Source organism: Micropterus salmoides, unplaced genomic scaffold, assembly GCF_014851395.1.
Source record: "Micropterus salmoides isolate LMB-PRFRI ecotype aquatic unplaced genomic scaffold, ASM1485139v1 Ms_hic_scaffold_7, whole genome shotgun sequence".
In the NCBI taxonomy this organism is placed as follows: Eukaryota; Metazoa; Chordata; class Actinopteri; order Centrarchiformes; family Centrarchidae; genus Micropterus; species Micropterus salmoides.
Window position 1 is genome coordinate 24,061,641 of NW_024044459.1, and position 19,350 is coordinate 24,080,990.

General features: G+C 41.5%; 1 protein-coding gene across 5 annotated transcripts in view; it reads right to left on the reverse strand.

The window, feature by feature from the left end:
* The window catches only part of pcsk5b (proprotein convertase subtilisin/kexin type 5b), an 85,830-nt gene extending 68,637 nt beyond the window's left edge, over nucleotides 1–17,193 (reverse strand). For 3 of the 5 annotated variants that reach the window (XM_038702929.1, XM_038702932.1, XM_038702931.1), the window contains exons 1-5: nucleotides 16,520–17,179; nucleotides 12,196–12,300; nucleotides 3,512–3,664; nucleotides 2,040–2,183; nucleotides 973–1,049 (exon numbers count right to left, since the gene is read on the reverse strand). In XM_038702929.1, the coding sequence (XP_038558857.1) occupies nucleotides 973–1,049; nucleotides 2,040–2,183; nucleotides 3,512–3,664; nucleotides 12,196–12,300; nucleotides 16,520–16,699 (659 nt within the window). In that variant the 5' untranslated portion in view covers nucleotides 16,700–17,179. Of the gene's footprint in view, nucleotides 1–972; nucleotides 1,050–2,039; nucleotides 2,184–3,511; nucleotides 3,665–12,195; nucleotides 12,301–16,519 lie in introns of all 5 variants that reach the window. The other 2 variants (XM_038702928.1, XM_038702930.1) reach the window with 2 other exon arrangements.
* Nucleotides 17,194–19,350: the final 2,157 nt, after the last annotated feature.

Sequence of the window (19,350 nt, forward strand, 5' to 3'; positions counted from 1 at the left end):
GTTACTTAAGAGAGCTGTATGGGAGATTGATAACATTATAACATACTTTTTTCTTCCTGCTTACACTGAAAGCACAGCTGTTAGGACCATTTGTACACAGACAACAGATTAAAATCCACAAGAATTATGTCACTTTTGTTGCTATACAACTCAAAGTTTGACAACAATCCACAGTGTGCCAGAAGTAGCTCTAGTTAGCATTATTCCTCGGAAATCTTACAGACTGTGTGCTTCTTGCCTTTCAGGCATGATGACCAGTTTTGACTTGCCAGCCAACTCACACCAACTCTTCATATCTATTCAGCTCCCATGGGAGTCGTGACCGCAATGCTTTGATTAAACCAAAATAATCTCCAGTTTGTAAATCCCGTAAGAGAGTTTGTTGTAGAAAGAAAAGCAATATGAAAAGTCAAAGAGGGCGAACCAGATTTCTGTCCACACACATAACATCATAGTCAACTATGAATTCAGCCTTAAAAGGAAACCAGCTCATTAAACTGCATCTGTAGGCCTCATGTCTCTTTAAGACAATGCATTACCAGCAGGGACTGAGCCACTGCCAAGGCACTTGGGCTGCTGCAGCCACACATACACACACCAAAAATCACTCACTGAGCCAAACTGGCACAAGACAAGCGAGTCTCTTTCTTTTCTTTGATTCTCTCTCTCTCTCACACACACACACACCCCGATTCTTCCAAACAGAAAAACCACAACCCACCCACAATGTCACAATCCAATAGACTAATGTAACTCATCGCACCCACAACAAGGTCAGGACTCAGCAAACACACTGAGGCACAGAGCTTCTGCTAAAAATCAATCAGAAAAACATTGACACACAGAACAACATTTGGCTGATTGTAACACCAACACATTAAAGCCACATCCTAATATTTACCTGACCCCACTGTAATCGTTAAAATTTGATTTCTCGCTCTCATTGGATTTGACATATGTTTATTTTCTTACTTGTTCTCGTTGGTTGCGTCATATCGAGGCATGGGATCCATATCGTTGCCATTGACATCAAAGCTGGCTTGAGGGTCCTGGAGAAGACACGGAGGTCACAACAAGTACATCAAACACCCAAATGACAGTTGTAATAATGATCAGGCGAGAGAAACCATTCAACAGGTAAATTCATTAGAGAAGTGAGTCCAGCACTGTGTGTGTGTGTGTGTGTGTGTGTGTGTGTGTGTGTGTGTGTGTGTGTGTGTGTGTGTGTGTGTGTGTGTGATGGACCTGTGGAATGCCAAGAAGCTTCTCTAACCCAATCAAACAGTTCACATTAGCATCACTCACATTTGTAAATCGAATGCAGAGCTAACTCAATCGTCTGCGCCGCTTGCCTTCGGCATAAACAAATCCAGGCATTAAGAGGAGCTAATAACAGCAGCGCAAGGGCTGTCAAACTGGGTGTGAATCATTTTATCTGCACAGTTGATTGATAGCCTTACCTGCTGCCTCAGGCCAAGACATTGCTCTGGCCTTGGTCTGATGTAGACATACCTCTGCATGCACATCAAGTACGTAACCACAGACAAATAAACATGTACACACAGCATACCTGCACACCCACAGGTTTGAGGAAGCTTCCCTTGAAATGTAATCCATGACGCATGATTCAAATTACAGTATCACGATATAGTTTTATTATTTGACTTCTGTAACATGAATTTCTTGCTTTCTGTAATATGACATGGTTACATGGTAAAAAAGAAAATTAATTCCTATTTACAAAATATAATTTTTATGTTTTTAATATTATGTTATATTATTAACATAATACTCACTTACTCCAGCAGGTTACATATACATTCCTAAAGCTCCACAAACCTCACACACAGACACTGACACATATACAAAGATTAACACTTTAATTTAAGCCACTTAATGCAAATTGTGATTTGTGATATTGGGCAATATAAATAAATAAAATAAAAATGACTTCATATCACTGACTACTGCAGACTCCAACACGCACACATACAGCCACTTATAGCCGCCGCCCTACATTCGCATACATACACACTCACGTAGTTCTGAAAGAGGTCTGGGTGGTTCCTCTCAATGCCATCATCTAATATAGTCACCACCACGTCTTTACCCGTGTAGCCCCTCTTCCACGCCCCCATGATGTTCATGTCCGACTGGCAGTTATGGACATCATCGTTACAGTGCTGGAGGGATGGTGGCAGGGAGTGAGAGGAGATAAAGGTGATAAAGGACAGGGGGAGTTTTCATCAGTGTCTTGCAGATTCACAACTTCAATTTTATGAGACCACATAATGATTTTCCACTTAACTTACAGCCAGCGTGAGCATGACCATTTTTCATATAGAGTCACACATAAACCAGTCCAAACAAGTTAAAGTCCCAAAGTTTTTGAAAAAGTCTAAGTGAAATCTCAGACAGCTTGGTTATGCTGTAAAATCTCATGTCTTGTTTCAATATTTCAGAGATCAGAGAAACAAAACTACAAGTTAATTTATTTCCTTTCAACCCTCGTAACTTCCCCTCACTGGTGCATAAGCAAAAGGTGCTAACTTTTACTCACCTGGCTCTCAACCAGTCAAAACACACGTAAACATTGCTTAAAACAATATTGTGCTACATATGTTATGTTATCAGGAATCTGATTTTGCTTGATTCTTAACTGCAAATATTTTTCAAATGTACTGCATGTGCCAGAAGCTGTTTGTATGCAGATACTTTACCGGAGGAGGCATTCATTTCTATGAAAACACACATTAAGTTGAGAGGTCTGTCCTACAGCTAGGAAAATATTTTTAAAACCACTGGTCAAAGTTTTAGGAGTTATCTATACGAAATTAATAATTAACACAACCACACACACACACACATAACTAAAAGAGCAATGATCACAGAGTGTATGCAAACACTTCCGATAAGCCTGCAAATCTCTGCAATTTGAATGTACTGTGTGCATTTGTGTGCATGAGTGCGTGTGTGTCGCACATGAACGAGTACATGCACAACACTGCTGATCTCAGAAACAGTTTTGAAATGCAGGAGCATTGACAGTACAAAGACATGTACATTTCTAACTCTGTGGACTTTCCTGTGACAAATACTTACAGATAAACACAGAATGTCTTACCTTGACCCTAAAATGTCGCTTTTCAAAACTGAGTAAAGGCAAACATTTCATAAACATGGCTTTTCTATTTTTTCATTTCAGTAAAACACACACACACACACACACACACACACGCGCGCGCGCGCGCGCGCACAAATCCCTCAGCTTCACTGAACCTGCAGTAATCAGAATCATGTCATGACCTGGGCTGAACTTTGACCGATAAACTGGATAAATGTTGGCAAAAAACAGCACACAATCCTCTGAGAAGAACAGATGAACACATCATTGACTAGATTAAATCGTATTGGGCTCTCTGGGTCAGACGTGATCTTCTTGTTTTGTAGCAGTAAACATGTAAACTTAGAAAGAGAGAGATTTCCTGGTGTGAGTATACAGTGTACTTACAATGTACCACATACTGCTCCACTTGGCGTCATTATAGAATATGTTGTTCTGGGCCAGGTTGCTGTGGGCAGGGCTTGTCAGAGAAAGGGGCGGGGCTGGCTTGTAATCCCTCTTGATCCTCCTCTTCACCACCTGCTGCTGTATCCACTCCACCTGAAACACACAAACACAGACAGGGGATATCAGAAACTGAGTTGGCATCAAGTAATACCACACAGTAGTAGAACTACTTCACACATGGTACAATCAGTCAACGGGTTGAATTTCTTCAAAGTTCCTTTGAAATTTTGTGTTCAAGGTAACACAGTGTATCGATAAATTTCAGGTTCTGGAAACCCTGGGATCTTCAATAAAAAAAAAGTGGCTATATTTCCTTTTCTTTGCCTTTTGTGATGAACTGTCACACACACAAAGATACCCTATCCAGAAAAGAGATATGGCTAGTATATTGTCACGTCTGCACAATGAAAACAGACAAAATTAGAAAGCAGTGGAAGAGAGCTGAATTTTTGGTATGCACAGGCCATAATTCCAGATTACATTTTTTCTACCTGTAGGAGTAAACATTGCCAAAGAGAAATGCAGTTTTTTACTTGTAAAGGTGATTTTTACATTTTAAAAAAAGCATTTTCAAAAAGGTGACAATGCTGAGATGTAAAGTAATTTTGGCCATATGGATCATAGGTAAACAACTTCAGCACTTTGTACATGAGGTTTCCCAATTTAAATGTGGCAATGGTGAACAAATAAAGACTGATTTAAAAAAAACCCACAGAGAATATAAAGCACACATGTTTAAGAAGCACCATTATGCATTTCAGTGTAAGCCTTCGAGACGTTTGCAGTGGACACTTTTTTCTCCATCAGTTCATTTCTCCCTGTCTGCAAAATAGACCGACTAAGAAACACACATATGCACAAAAGACATTAAGGTCTCTCAGGTAACATCAATCTCTCAAATGTTATGGGCTCGCTTGAAGGCGCAAGGCATTCCTTGGCAGGAATCTCGCTGCACTTTCAGACGGAATTTTCCGATTTCAAAATCAGCATTGTTGGATCTGAACAAGAGGGAGTGGATCCACTTGCTTGGCCATGGCCACCTCTTTTTAAAACCCAGAAATCATGTGTTTAGTCTAGTTGAAGTCCTGCAGACTTCATCTGTCTAAAAAGAATCCATGAGACGTTTTACATGTACCAGCATTGATCACAACAAAAAGCAGGCACAAAACTGGCACAACACATAGAGGGAGCTTGTGTAAGGCTGTATCAGAGTATCCTGAGATGTAAATATTTCTGTAATAAATGATTTATGGATTCTTCAGACTGAAGTTTGCACATAAACACGATTGGGTTACAGCTTACACAGACTACATTAGGATCCTTTCAATTTATTTCAGAAACAGAGCGTGTTCAGATGAACTGTTGTGGAGCTACTGCTTATTTATACACAGTATTTTCAAAGTGTGCACTCCTCCTGAAATGATCGCCACACCATCGACTGTGAGCTAGAAGTGTCTAGCTGTACACATGATGTACAGACAAAGGAACTCTGCTCACAACAGGTAATCAATAGAATAATTTTCACACTGAAAAAGTGTTTTTGTTTTGTTCCTCCTGTTTTCCCAGACACAGAAGTCTGAAGCTTTAGTGAACAATGTCCGACTGCAAAGACAAAGCATTTCTCCACATCAATACAGCTCCAGCAGACAGAGAGGAGAGGAGAGGAGACGAGCGAAAAGCTGACAAAGTGACTGCAGAGTGATTATCTGGTCTCATGCACTGAAACAATCTGCCAGGCTCTCCAGAGAGTTGGAGAGGGAGGAAACTAGACAAGATAAGACGAGAGAAAGAGAGGTGATAAAGAGCTGAGGAGAACAGGTCCCAGGAGAGTCAATAAAAAAAAAAAAAGCTTAGCTGGAAGGGGAGGGAAGTGAAAACAAATAGCAAGTGAGACCAAAAGACAGCAAGTGAAGAGAAGATTGATTTTATAAATAACGTTGATTTAATAACTCAAGTATGTAGCTCTTTATAGCTTGTGAAGAAGGGAGAGGAAAAAAAACTATTCTCTAGGTGACGTCATTTAATAACTCAAGACTATAGACTTCCTTTTTAAGAGAGCAAGATATGGGAGAAAAAAGAAATAGCAAATGAAAATAAAACTGGGGTAGACACAGAGACCAAGAGTAAAAAAACCCAGTGAGATAATTTTGTTTTAGCCTGGTGCTCCTACGTCTGCCTTAGCTCATTTGACTACAAGTTCTGCCAGGACCATCAGCTTCAAAGCAACCGTTTACTCATGGCATTAGCCTCAAAACAACATTGTCATCAGAAATTGCGCGTGGGTGTGCGTCTGTGCAAACCCACTGGTATATCATTACAATTTGCATATATTAGCATAGCATCAACCACAATCTTTGATCAGCAGTGTAACTCTTAACTGCTCTTGGCTGTAACTTGGTGATTCGAGGAAGGTCTGACGATCAATGTCTCTCATCTTGCCACCAGTCCTCTCCGCCATGAATTCTTCTACAGACTGACAAGACGGAGCAAAGACTTTACAGATGGTGGAGAAAAAAAAGAAAGCCTTTTGCTTAAGTTGGATCCCAATTAGGGTATCGTTTACCTCAGAGGTCTCTGACAAGGCCCAAGCATTTAAAGGATTTCAGAAACACTTTGCCGAACTTGCCTAATGAACAAGGACCAATAAACCAGAATTTCATGCATCTGCGTGCTGGCAAGTATCTACTTTACTGAATTCCTACCACCTTAGTGAGGCGCTGCTCTGTAGCTGACAATGACCTCCATCCTCACTTAGGAGGTGGTGAGTGAAGAGATTTAGGATCACTGAAGTATTAGGTTTTATTATTGCCATACACTTCATATCCTACATATGGACATAGTGTAGTGAATGAAAAAGCGTCATGAAGCACTTTTAATGCATTGTTGCTCCAGCAGCACATAAGACTAGTTTGCTTTTTGAGGTTTCCTCAGCTTTCATGACACTTTCTAAAAAATTAACTGTTCAACCAAAAAATTATTCTCTTTTCAGGTTTTTCATCTGATTACATTCAAATGTCTATGGGTTGAGAACTATTTTGAATTTCATTATGAAAATGTTGGATATTACATTTGTAAAGCAGAAATATGAGTAGTACTTTCAAACAGATTCAACAGTTCTGCAGTGCTAGAGGTGGCCCTCATCTTCACACCTGTCTGCGCAATTTCTGTTTCAGAAGCATGAAAAGAGGGAAAACACTTCTAAAGCCAAAAGAAAATTATTCAAGCAAACTGTGACCAATATCAATATGAACACGAAGGCAGAGGAAAAATAAAAAGTCCAGAGGTTTCAATGGGAATATAGGCAATGTTGACATTAATATCATGAGATTATCTCTCTCTCTCTCGCCCCTCTCTCCCCCTCTCCCTCCCTCTCTCTCTCGCCCCTCTCTCCCCCTCTCCCTCCCTCTCTCTCGATAGATAGAGAGAGAGAATATAGATATATCCATCCATCCATCCAAACTACTTTACCCTACTCTCTGATGGCCTTTTATTGATTTATCTGGCAACATGGATCTTCTTCAAAATGAGCAGTTCTATTTTAGCCTAATAATATTACAGGAAACACTGTATAGTTATAATGTACACACATTTGTACTCAGCCAACTGAGGAAGAGTGTCTGTACTAAAAATAATAAGTGGTTGAAATGTGAGTGGGTTTTGCCATTCCAAAGTTTAATCTCTACTGGTCTAAAAAAAATAATAATTTCTTTTTGCATTTAAAGTGGTTCCCCACTTTTTATCTTCACGCTGCTTAACAATGGTGGCGTTGCATTTCTTACTTGGATTTATTTCAATACACTTTTGTCCTCTATTTGCAGGATGACCCGAGGCAGCTAAATGGTATTCAACAGTGTTTCTAAAGCTATCAAGGGCAATGCCATCCTTTGTTGTCCCTGCTGAAAATCACTCACTGGTAACAGCCCTCAATTGTGTGACATTTGCCAATCCCTGTCCAAACAAAGACAATATTGCCCTCTATTATGCCTCTAAAACTTGCCTGCATATTACTGCCTTTGTTTCGATTCCAATTCGTTGGCAGGCTCAGAGGCATGACGACTGGATCTGGTCCTTTCTTTTAACTCCAGCTTGGTGGAGCACAGGAATGATCTCCTAGCACCTGTACGTCTCTGTCACCCTCCTTTTATTTTTTTCTCCCCCCACCTCGTCTCCCTCTCCTATCTCACTGTTTAACTTTTCTCATCTCTCTCCCTCATCTGCTTCTTCCTCACTGTCTTTCGTTCGTTGCATTTCAGGTCTTCTTCCCCACAGATGCCCATTTTTCTCTGAGATTGCCTGTCTTTCTCTCTCGTTCCTACTCCAACCCCCTTCCTCCCTCCCTCTCTCTCATTCGCTCTCTGTGTAAGGGTTTGCAGGTGGCTCTTGCTGGCTGGGTCAGTAACCAGGGGAAACTGGGGAAGAGTTCACTTCAATAGAACAAATTGATCCACTTTCACTGCTGTTTTTGAGACTCCGTTTGAGTTGATGGAAAAATAACTGAAAGCTGTGAGTTTTTTTTTTTAAAAGGCCATTGGCTACAGTAGCACCCATAAGAACCTTTGAACTGACATGAGAAGCCAGTTCTTCTGCTCCTCTAAGAGCAATTCAAAGCCTCAGCCCAAACAACGCACACAGTCACAACTTTTCAAAGACAGTTTGAGCCCAGTAGTGCTGTGCTGGCCAGCTGTAGGTGCTCATCCCAGAGCGTTGACTAATGGGTCATCTGTTAAACAAATTCAAGGCAAAAACATATTGAGCAGACTTCAACTGTTTGAGGCGTTTAATAATATGATTCAAGCTCATTCAAGTAGTATTATTATGTGGTAAAATATTTTCACGACATGATTTATAAGCCTGCTACTCAAAACAAAAAACTGAAAGTTCATTTTGTTGTTACAGCCATTTTGCATTTCAGTGTATCCCAGTGAGTGTTCAGCTGCAGACCACACCTGGGTCTTAGTTTTCCTGCACGTGTGGATAAATTACTTCAAGTAAACAAGCATTTCACTAAGTGAAACCGGCTGGAAACACCATGCTCCTGCATCAGAACGCTGTGGACAGACAGCCGCGAAGACGTTGAGCAGTTGTTTCTCTCTACTAATCTCTGCACAGACTTCAAAGGGACATTATAAAAAGGAGAAACAACCACTGTAGTGCTCTAATTGTTGTTTACAGTAAACTTGAAATTGCTGGAAATAGATTTTAAACAAAGCAAGCTGAGTACACTTGAACTCATTTCACACTAAAAACTAATAGCAGTGAGGAGCTACAACAGAAAAGTCTGCGGCTGTCCAAATTCTCTCTGGGACTTCCAGTATGAATGAGTCATGGGCGTACGTCAGCATAGCTGTGCAAGGTGCAAGCTGAGTGCTGCTTAAGACACAAAGAGAAGATCGCCTCACTAACAGCTAAGTATTTGTTTTTTTAAATTGTCGCTTTTTAGTTTTAGGTTTTCACTTTCTCAAATTCATTTACAGGCATTATGTTAGACAGAGGGAAAGCTCAACATGAACCTCACTGTCTGTTCAGTGGTATAAGAAATACTGATAAACATATCAGGCTAAAAAAATTTTGTATTTAATCTTTGAAAAAGTATTTTTTAAAACTGAATTGTTACGGACGTCCAGCTGTCAAGGAGAAGACTCTCGCCAATGGCCTTGGCAGAGTCATTCACCAGAATGGAAAAATAAGTGGTCTTTGACCTGAGAGGCAAGTGAAACTGCAGTTAGGTGGATGCCATAAAGTAGTAATCTGTGCTGTGATGCATCTCCATGGTAACATGCGTGCCAATGAGTACTGTGGATGGCAGGGCGCGCCTTTCATGGCACCGCTACACCCATCTGACTCACTCACACACAAACATACATGGCTGTCATTATTACAAAACATCATTAGCAGTATGCCAGACTGTGCCGGTGCCAAACTAGCCGTCATGTGGATCCCAAACCCACAGACAGGTCCGCAGATTATGCTGAAAGCATGGCCAGTTGGGGGAAAAAAAACAATGACGGCTCCATTTTTCTCCACTACGCTTTTCTTTTATTTGGTTTCTCTAATCCATCTGTCCCCTCTTCCCTTCTCTCTTCAGCTCCTCTTCATTCCCCTTCTACTGCAATAGCTCTTTTTCCCCTCTCTCTCCTTTAACCTCTCTGCTCTGATCTAGTCTTCTAAAATCTCAGTCTCTCAGCCAACTGGCATCAAGACACAAACCTTCCTCCACCATGGCACAGTGTCAGGCCTGAGTGAGCTAGAGAACCAAAGACGGAGGGAGGGAGACGACTACGCTGAAAGCAGCAGTGATAAAAGGAGTTAGGAGAGGGAGTCCGGGGAAGAGAAAAGGGATGACAGGTAAGGACAGCAGGTGGACACAACAAGCTGAGTGGACCAAAAAAAAAAAAAAGTACAATATAAGAAAATTGAAAAGAAACAAGGAGATAAAGGACATCAAGATAAATGGATAACAGAAGGTGACACTGGCACGGTCATATACTTTCTTTCTGTTTAGCTCACTGTTTCTTGTCTCTCATTCTTTTTTATAATCACACTGATACATCATTATCATTCCTCAGCAGTCGGCATGCATTCATGTGCATGCACAGATACAAACAAACTTACATGCGCTTGAATCCACTGTACACACACACACACACACACACACACACACACACACGCTTGATGAAAACCCTGAATCTCCAAAAAGTCAATAGCTTTCAAAATGGACATAAATGGGATACTTTAAGTTTCACTGTAGTGGATCTGGGGAATTTTGCCTTGTTTCTCAGGATCAAGTGAAATAAAGTTTCTGTCACATACAAATAAGACCAAAAATATTGAGGAACATGAGGTTTTCAAGAATGAGACATTTTTACACTGTCTCGGCCTTGAACCCTATCTGAAGTTATTTCTTTAGCACAAATCTAAACAACTGAAAACCCCCCAAGTTTGATTTAGCAACTGGTCCTATGGATTTTGATGACGTTCAGAGTGGTGTGAGATCCAGGCTTCATTAATAATGCAGCCAGGGTTTTATGACCTGGCACACTGATAAGAAGGACACAAACAGGACAAGATGAAGGGTTTACCTCAGGTCAAACTCGTGTGTGAAGGGCCGGTTCACCCATATTACAAAAAAAAACCCCTACATATTGCTAAGTTGACGAAGATGCTTTGCACGCCTGTATTTTATATTTAATGAGGACATCTAACCTTGGTGAAGTAGAAACTATATCACATTATATTAAATATACGTAGGGTTTTTCTGTGAGCCACATACCTGAATGGAAAATCTAGGATTTCCCCGAATTTAATTTAACAAATCTGATTAACTGACATTATCCTGTCCGTAAAGTGGCCTTGTGCCGCTCGAATCTCTCAGACAAGGTGAAGTCAGTCAAGATGTGTCTTAAAGTATTTGAGGTATCTAGACCTCTCTGCCCCCTGAAGGCTGTATATGTGGTTTGTCAACATATTTCACACAAACAGGATTGTTCCAAATGTGTAGAAATCGGTATATATTTAAATAAAATTCAGTTTTTTATTACACCTATTGGCCATTGATGCCGAGCGTCCCCTTACTAATGAGCATGGCCTAAGTGCTAACCAGCAAAAAAAATGCAATTTTAGCAAACAAAAGGGGTATAATAAAGCAGCATTTAGAAGCTATTTTATTTTTTATTACAAGGAAAATTATTTTTGAGTAATGTTTTCTCTCCCACCTCCTGATGTTGCTGGGTTTGTGGAATAAATATAAAAAGAAGCAGAATATGCCTCATTTCTCAGGATTGTGATCAGTACTGGATGAAATGTCAGAAAACTGGAGTTTTCCTGCAATGTAAAAGTTCCTGTCCTCATAAACACTTTGTTCCTGCAATAACCCATTTGTGTGCAGGTCTTGTCTGCAACAACAAGGACAAGAAAGCAGAGTCACTTGAGTTTGTGTGTGTGTGGTGTATCCCACACATTTTTAAGGCCTGTGCGTCAAATACAGCAGGGATCTGATTGTAAAATGTAGGACATCAGCACAACTTACCAAAACAGGTAATGAATGTACTTGTAAAATGGAAATTATGATTGTATTGCAATGATATATTTCATAAACAAGTATACCATTATTAAACAAATGAAGACACAAATGAAGACATCTGCTAATGGTCTAAGGAAAGCATGCCTGTCAGAAATGCCCATTTAAAATTCTCTAAAGAAGTCTAAAAACACAAACATTTGGCAAGATGTCTGAAAACATATCTCCTGTTTGAGAGTAAAAGTTAGTTTAATACCCTGGAAACTGTAGTTTGAAAAAAATAATTACACTTACTTACCACTTACTCTCTTTTTCCAGGGCTTTCTACCTCACCACATGATATTCATCAGCAGATGGAGTTCCATACTAAGGTCACCTCCATAAAAACAGAGAAAACTTTATCCCCTGATGAATACCATTATAAGGGATTGTGACGTCCCAGCTCGCTGGTAACAACTCGTAACGGTATGCAGGAAAAGCTGATATGTGGACCTTGAGTTATGATTATTTTGCATCATGACTATCTGCAATACCATCACCAGAAACACATGCTCCAAACTATTTTGATTCAAAACCTGAAATTCACAAAAGAGTACAACAGGCTTACCTTGGGCTCCATGGAGATGAAACTATGGCGACCACGACTGGACAAAGTCGACCTCTTGATGGTCCGGCTATGGAAGAAGTGATAGTGGTCTTTGAGATCTCCAATCTGCAAAAAACAGAGAGACTTCAGAAAAGTCCAAGTTCCAAATCTCTTTCTACCTCACCATAACTCATTAGTGTGATGTTTTTTTCCCTGCAACAATGTCTTAAAAATGATCATGAGTAACTGCTCTGGAATTTTTATTCTAGTAGAGATGCATTCCACTGTTGAAGCAGATTTCAGACACATTTACTGTTTAAAAATCTTACATACACCTGACATTAGGGTTTATCACGGTCAGTAATGAACTGGGTAAACTCCTGTTGTGGTTGGGAGTGACAACCACAACAGCGGAAGAACTCTAAAAGTACTAAAAGTTCCTTCTCTTAAAAGAAGTAAAGGGAATTTTTTTTCTCTGTTATCATGTTAATGTTTATTCTGTGTAATATACATAACCTTTTTTGAGCTCGTAAAAACACGGCACACGGACTAAAAGGTGGGACAGAAAGGGCAGACAAGTGAAACAAAAACAGACATAGAGACAAAGTCAGACAAATGTACAGACAGACACAAACGGACAAAGAAAGAGTGACAGAGAGATAAGGAGGAGAGAGAATCCGGAGACAGACAAGGATAGACAGATAGCAAGCTGCTGGACGGTGATTAATTTTAATAATTGATAAAGTCCATACAATGCCTCAGATGATCAAAGTGTCATGGCTGCCAAGAGTCCTGTGGTGTGTCACTGATCCATGGCTAAGCTCCACTGCCACAGAGCCCATTAGATCAGCTTTCAGCTAAATGCTCATGCACACACACACACACACACACACATACACACACTATACACAACTTCCAGACTGATAAAATGAGAAACAAGAAAAGGCCAATATGCCTAGCTGCATCACCTTCCTGCAAACACCAAACATTAACTAAACATGCAGCACACATCGAGTAAAAAGCATTCTACATACTAACAAAATGTGCTTCCATAACAGGCAGCTACCACTTTGGATGCTTCTCATAGTGTAAACAGGTCTCAACATATCGTGCTTCCACTGCCTATTTAATCTACTCAACATCTGCACTGCCATTAGCAGGCCACCCTTCCCTCTAGGAGTGTCTACAAATGGGGAGCCGCTGGAAAAGCTCTACACACAGAATTAAAAAACCCTAAAGCCCAGGTCTAAACATCTGCTGCACTGCTCTTTTTAAAGCCACTGTTCTTTTCCACAATCACCAATTTATTCCAATTACAGTGACAGTTTATCATAGCTTCAACGCCTCTTCAAGTTATACAATATCTCACTCGATGTGCAGTTTCTCACCCTTTTTTAAAAACTAAACCTAAACTCTAGTCTACACGTATGGCTTTAGTTATTACTGTTGTAGTTTTGACAACTTATGTTCAGATGGAAATTCAGGGGTTATTCAGTCAACTGAACTTTCACTGTGATGCAATAACCTGCACAGTGAATCACAGCTTCAGCAGAACCTCTGGTTACTGGAAATTATGTCGAAACAAATTTTTGAAGCAAAACCACTCTCACTTCAGTGATTTATGGAGTATTACATCACAGACTTCATCCATTAAATTTCCATGTCACTTGATACAGAATCCAACCAGGAATTGCTAAAAGGTGATAAGACTTTCCCGATGGAAATTATTCTGAGTGTGCCATAGCTGGGTCATACTGCCAAACTACAAGTTTTGCCTGAATAAGTGGGGTGCAGATGCATGCTTGCTGTCCAAGTGACACAAGAAGATGAGACTCAAGTTAAATTAAGAAACCAAAAGGTACAACAAATGAATTATTGTTTTACTGATACACAGACAGAGGATAAAAATTATCCATATGAGTGACGTATCAATATTACTCTTGATACCTTATTCCTGCAAAACAAATGTTCCAATAACAAAAGTTAGCCTGATGCCTTTAAGGATTGATGCATCAATACAACCTGCCTAAATCATCTCACATCTTGTTACCGATGCAGCCACCTCCTCTCCATGCAAGGCTACATCATCTCCCTCCCGGTCAATTGCTCCAAGTCCTCTTTTCGAAGAGATGGGATCCCAAAACACCAGCTTGAACAGATATCCACATCTAGGGCCTTGTCAGCTGATTTAGACTCAATTTGGGCCAGTGTCTTAGTCTGGGAAGGGGGCTCCATGGTTAAGAGGATTACCCAGAATTCCCCTACGAGATGCTCTCACTCCATGCCAACTCTTTTCACCCATCCATCCATCCATCTATCATCCCTTACTTCGCTCCCTCCTCCTTCCATCTCCCAGTGTGTGGTTATCTTTGTCTGTTCCTCTTTTTCCACCCCTGTCAGGAAGACTATATTGTCCCTCCGTCACGTGTTTTCCATACCCATCCCCCCTTTTCTGTCTTTAACTACTTTGCTTCCCCTCGCAACTTAAAACCTCTTCTCATTTAGCAGTCATATGTCCAAATCATGAATCACACAGTCCAATCCACATGAATAGGCCTTGATACGTTTAATTTTATTCTCCATGTACATCAGTGCTGCACTGATATAAGAAGGAAAGGGTTCATGATGGGGATGCCAAAGTTCACATTAGGAAACCAGAGTATGCTGTTATCGCTCCCATGGGAGCGGCTTTCAGCTGACCCCAAAACCAGGAAGTGAAGTAAAACTCTTGTCTATTAGGTGTCAAAGTCCAATGAACGCTCCATATTGAGATGGAAATTAGGGCGAATAGTGGGGGTTGGGGGCGACACTGCACTCCACAGGGGAATTCCTATGGGTGGCTGGTATGGAAAGGGGGGGAGGACTCCACACATTAGTTCCCGTCAAAGAGAGGGGATAAACGAGGCCATTAAGGCCTGCTCTCTGGGGAGTATAGTGGGTGGGCGGGCTGGATAAGGCAAGGGGGGGGGGGTTCAATAGCTGTTGACTAGGCTACCCCACAACAACCTGTCAGAATGCCCCCCTCTGTTCCACGCTGTCTTCACGTCAAGCACTGGCAAGTGCAAGCTTGAACTACCCGCGTATTTCGGTCACGATACTCTGGAGTATGTGTGGGGTCCACGTTTGTGTGGCGTATTTCTTTTGTCCATAAAGAACACAGGATTTCTATTTAAACTTTGTCAACACACCTTTTCAAGTGGCCAATTAAACCCCTCCTCCTGGCCCTATGCAGACTTCTGTTGATAAATAAAATGACGTACAGTGAAGAGAGACAGACAAAGGTGTTTCCCTTCTCTTTATATGTAGAATTTTTACAGCTGTGGTTAGGATTTATTTTAGACTTTGCTAAGCAACGAAGTGTCATATCTAATTTGAAAGTTGTATAGTCTTACACCGGGCAGAAATATATATCTCACACACATACATACACACACACACACACACACACACACACATATTTCAGCTTTTTCTGTTGTAGTGAGCGGTGCTTCATCAATACTCAAGAAACACAGAAGAACAGCTTCAACCATAAATTTGTTAATATAGACAAAAAATATGAAGCATCAAAACAACTTAGCCTATCCTAAATGTAAGCAGAGCTCAACCATGCAGTTGTTTAGCAGCACCCACAGTGGGCCTAGTTATGAACTATGCTGAGATATTACACTCACTGGGAGAATACTGTGGAACATAAACAGAGAAGTGCAACACCCAAATCTCCATTTCCTCCTCCATGTAGCCTACTGTTTAAAAAAAACATTGCCAAGTTTTTCAATTAAAAAGGCCAGTGTCCAAGTAAAGCAGGACTTGTCAGGGGAGCAGTCCTTTTTATGACACAAATACAATACTATAGTGTTAAGGAGGAAGGACATGAGAATCTGTTTAACTGCGGGCCTTTTGATGTCAAATCCAAGACCATAAACCAAACAGCACTAGCTGTCTCACATGTGTGTCAAAAGGACCAAGCACAGAGACTGCGGTGGCCGTGAGGCTGATAGTGAGCTCCCTGTGGCCCCAGCCTGAACATGATCCGCGGAGACCCAGCGAGCAGGCACCTGTTGTGCCATCCTGCTCTTGGTCTTCTTGATTTGTTCCCTGCAGCTTCTCTCCCCTTGTCTGAGAGACAGAGGGCCACAGAAAGAGGGACACAGTTAGAGGATCACACAGAAGGTTTATGGCTCAGGTTTGGACTTCAGACCTTCAGTCGTTTGATCCTGAATCGTTTGTCTACTGGTTAAGGAATAATAACCACGATGGCATGCCCAACGTTTGTGTTGACAAAAGCAAGAAAACAAAAAGACACGCAAATAAGGGGCAACTTTGATTGGAGCAATGTGCGACCTACCTGTCCCATGTTCCTATAGCCATATTTGTCCGCTATCCGTTCGGCCACATCGGGTCCACCAGCTATCCGGACTGCCCAGTGGTTGGTGTAAATCCGAGCTTTGCACGGCAGGGACGCAAAGCTGAGACTGAGCGCCAGGACGCACAGCAAGCTTCTTCTCCAAGCGCCGTTGCGGACCATCTTCCTCCACTTTTAACCCCGACTCTTCTCCTCCTCCTCCTCCTCCTCAGCCGACCAGGCAAACAACCAAACTTCTCTTCTCGCCGAGCAAGACTCTCATAGAAACACAACTATCCGGGCAAAAACAGAGAGAGAAAGAGAGAAAGAGAGAGAGAGGGGGGGGGGGGGGTTAGGGGAGAGAGAGGGGGGAAGGAACGGAGCCCCGAAGAGGAAAAAAATATACCCTATCCTCAAACCTCTGCTTTTCACATGGGAGTTTGAAGTTTGCGTTTCGTGTGCCCTTTCTCTGTTCCTCTCTCTCTCCCTTTTTTCCACCGCGGAGGAGGGGGGGAAGTGTACGTGTCTGTGCGTCTTTGCGCGCGAGTTCGTGTACGTCTGTGTGCGCGCGGAGCTCCTCAAAGCTGATTTCTCTTCTCCACGAACAACTCGGATGTTGGTCGTTCAGCTCATCAGGCTTTCATGTGGCGAAATGGCTACAGCGCCTCCCCACAAATAACTAGCTGACACTCGGGAGAGTAGAAACAACTAAAGCCGCGGGGTTTCCCCGCCGAGCTCCGCTGGGTCTTAAAGACACTCTACTTGGATTCACCGCTGACCGCCCGTCCACCAGACACAGCGTGGGGGGGGGTCAAACCGAGTGCCAGGAAGCCACTTGCGGGCCAACTTCAAGGGCTTCCTCCAGGATAGACCCAGGATATAATGATTTACTTAAAACCAAACAGGCTGAAAGTTATCCTAGTTAGACTATATTAAATAACGAGTTTATTTTTTGCTGTCATAACCCTCAGAGGAACGTACAAAAGAGACACAGCTCTAAAAAAGTTTATATATTCTGCAATTAACATGTTCATGACTATACTTCCATAGCAAGGTGACATTGAAACACAACTGACCTCAAAAGTTACAATATGGTTGAATCTATAGATTTGTGCATTTCTGCCAAGTAACCATAACCATGACCCCATGTTAAACCCTAACCCTGACCCTGCTCTGACCCTTCAATGACCAGAACAGTGTGTGTCAAGGTTATTTCTTTCTTGGTCCCACTATTAATAAATCTGTTTCAGTAAAATCCATCCATCGTCAACCGCTTATCCTGCATACAGGGTTACGGGGGGGGGGGCAATCCCGGTTTACATCGGGCAAAAGGCGGGGTACACCCTGGAAAGGTCGCCAGTCCATCGCAGGGGACAATCTGTTTAAGTAAAATATTTATCATAATGTTGAAAAACACTTTATTTATGAAACACGTTACTGATGATTAAATATTTTGTTTGGCATCATGTGCGTTACACTTTTAAGGATGTGTGTATTTTGTAATAAAACATCTTGAATATATGGAGAATTTTAGACCAATGTAACATTCTTTGACACTTTTGGGCTTTGTTTTTAGACAACAAAACAATACCAGTGAAAATTGCATTGCTTTCTAGACTTGTTTTGTGCTAGTATCCTACAGAAGTACTTGTGTTTGAGACAGCAGAGCTGTTTCCTAACCATCAACCAGCAAGTTTTCAGTGAGTGACTGAGATATTTAATGTGTTCGCTAGTGTGTCACGTTTTAATAGCTGATGCAAACTGCTGTGTGGAATGTCAGTGATGTTTTCCCTTCTAAAATGTTCCTTCAAACAGTTACAGCAGTGGATGCATTACATTTTGGATACTGCTCTCCCTTCCTACACCATGTAAGCTGCTGTTGAATGCAAGCCTTGTCAGTCTCCTGGGCAATATTGACATAGACATACCAATGTAAAGTTGGGTAAACTATGACCTCCAATTCAGTCATCATCCAATGGTTAACGGTGACAGACAAAAAAAAACAAAACATGAAATTTTTCTTTTTCCCCACAAAACACCTCTTTCAACATTTATCAGTTTGATTATTCTTTTAGTTGATGTGACTGTCATTATTTATGGTTCATAGGTCAGACTGCTTAAAATATGCGTGTGTTGTGTGTGTGTGTGTGTGTGTATGTGTGTGTGTGTAAGCATACAGGCATACAGTAAGGTTATCTTGCCTGGATTACGCATTCCACCACTGCCATGCAGGCCTTGGCTTTACTGCATATTTTCACTTAATCAGTGAAGCTGTAGATGTCATGCCCCCCATCGTAACACAGGTCACAGCTGACTAAACGCTGTCATCATGGAATGTGCCCGGTATTATCTGCAGTTGAGCCTTTCATTCAAGGCCTTTGTTGATTGATGGGTTTTTGTTTTGCAGCAGTTTCCCGGGGATGTCTCTGTGCACAGCGAAAACTCTGTTCTGCATGGGACACAAGTGAAAATCAGCATAATTGCACTAATTGCAGCCAATTTCTCGCTGAATGGACCCCGCTGTCACATCTCACAACAAGCAGGGGGACAAGAACATGTCATGGTCCCCCAGATGGAGATGAAAGGCAGTAAAGAAAAAAAAAAATACCCAGTGATCATTCTTCATTCAGCCGGATGGAAGGGCTTGTAATTTAAAGGGAAAAAAGGAGTGGAGACGGAACACAGCAGAAATTGATTTGAGTATCCAAATCAAGTACCCAGGTCACGAGGCCACCTTAAGCACCAGGGCCCCCAATTTCCTTTCAGGTCTAAAATGTTGCGATATACTGCGTGACAGCCTCACAAGCTCCCTGATTTTCTCCTGGGAGTGAACC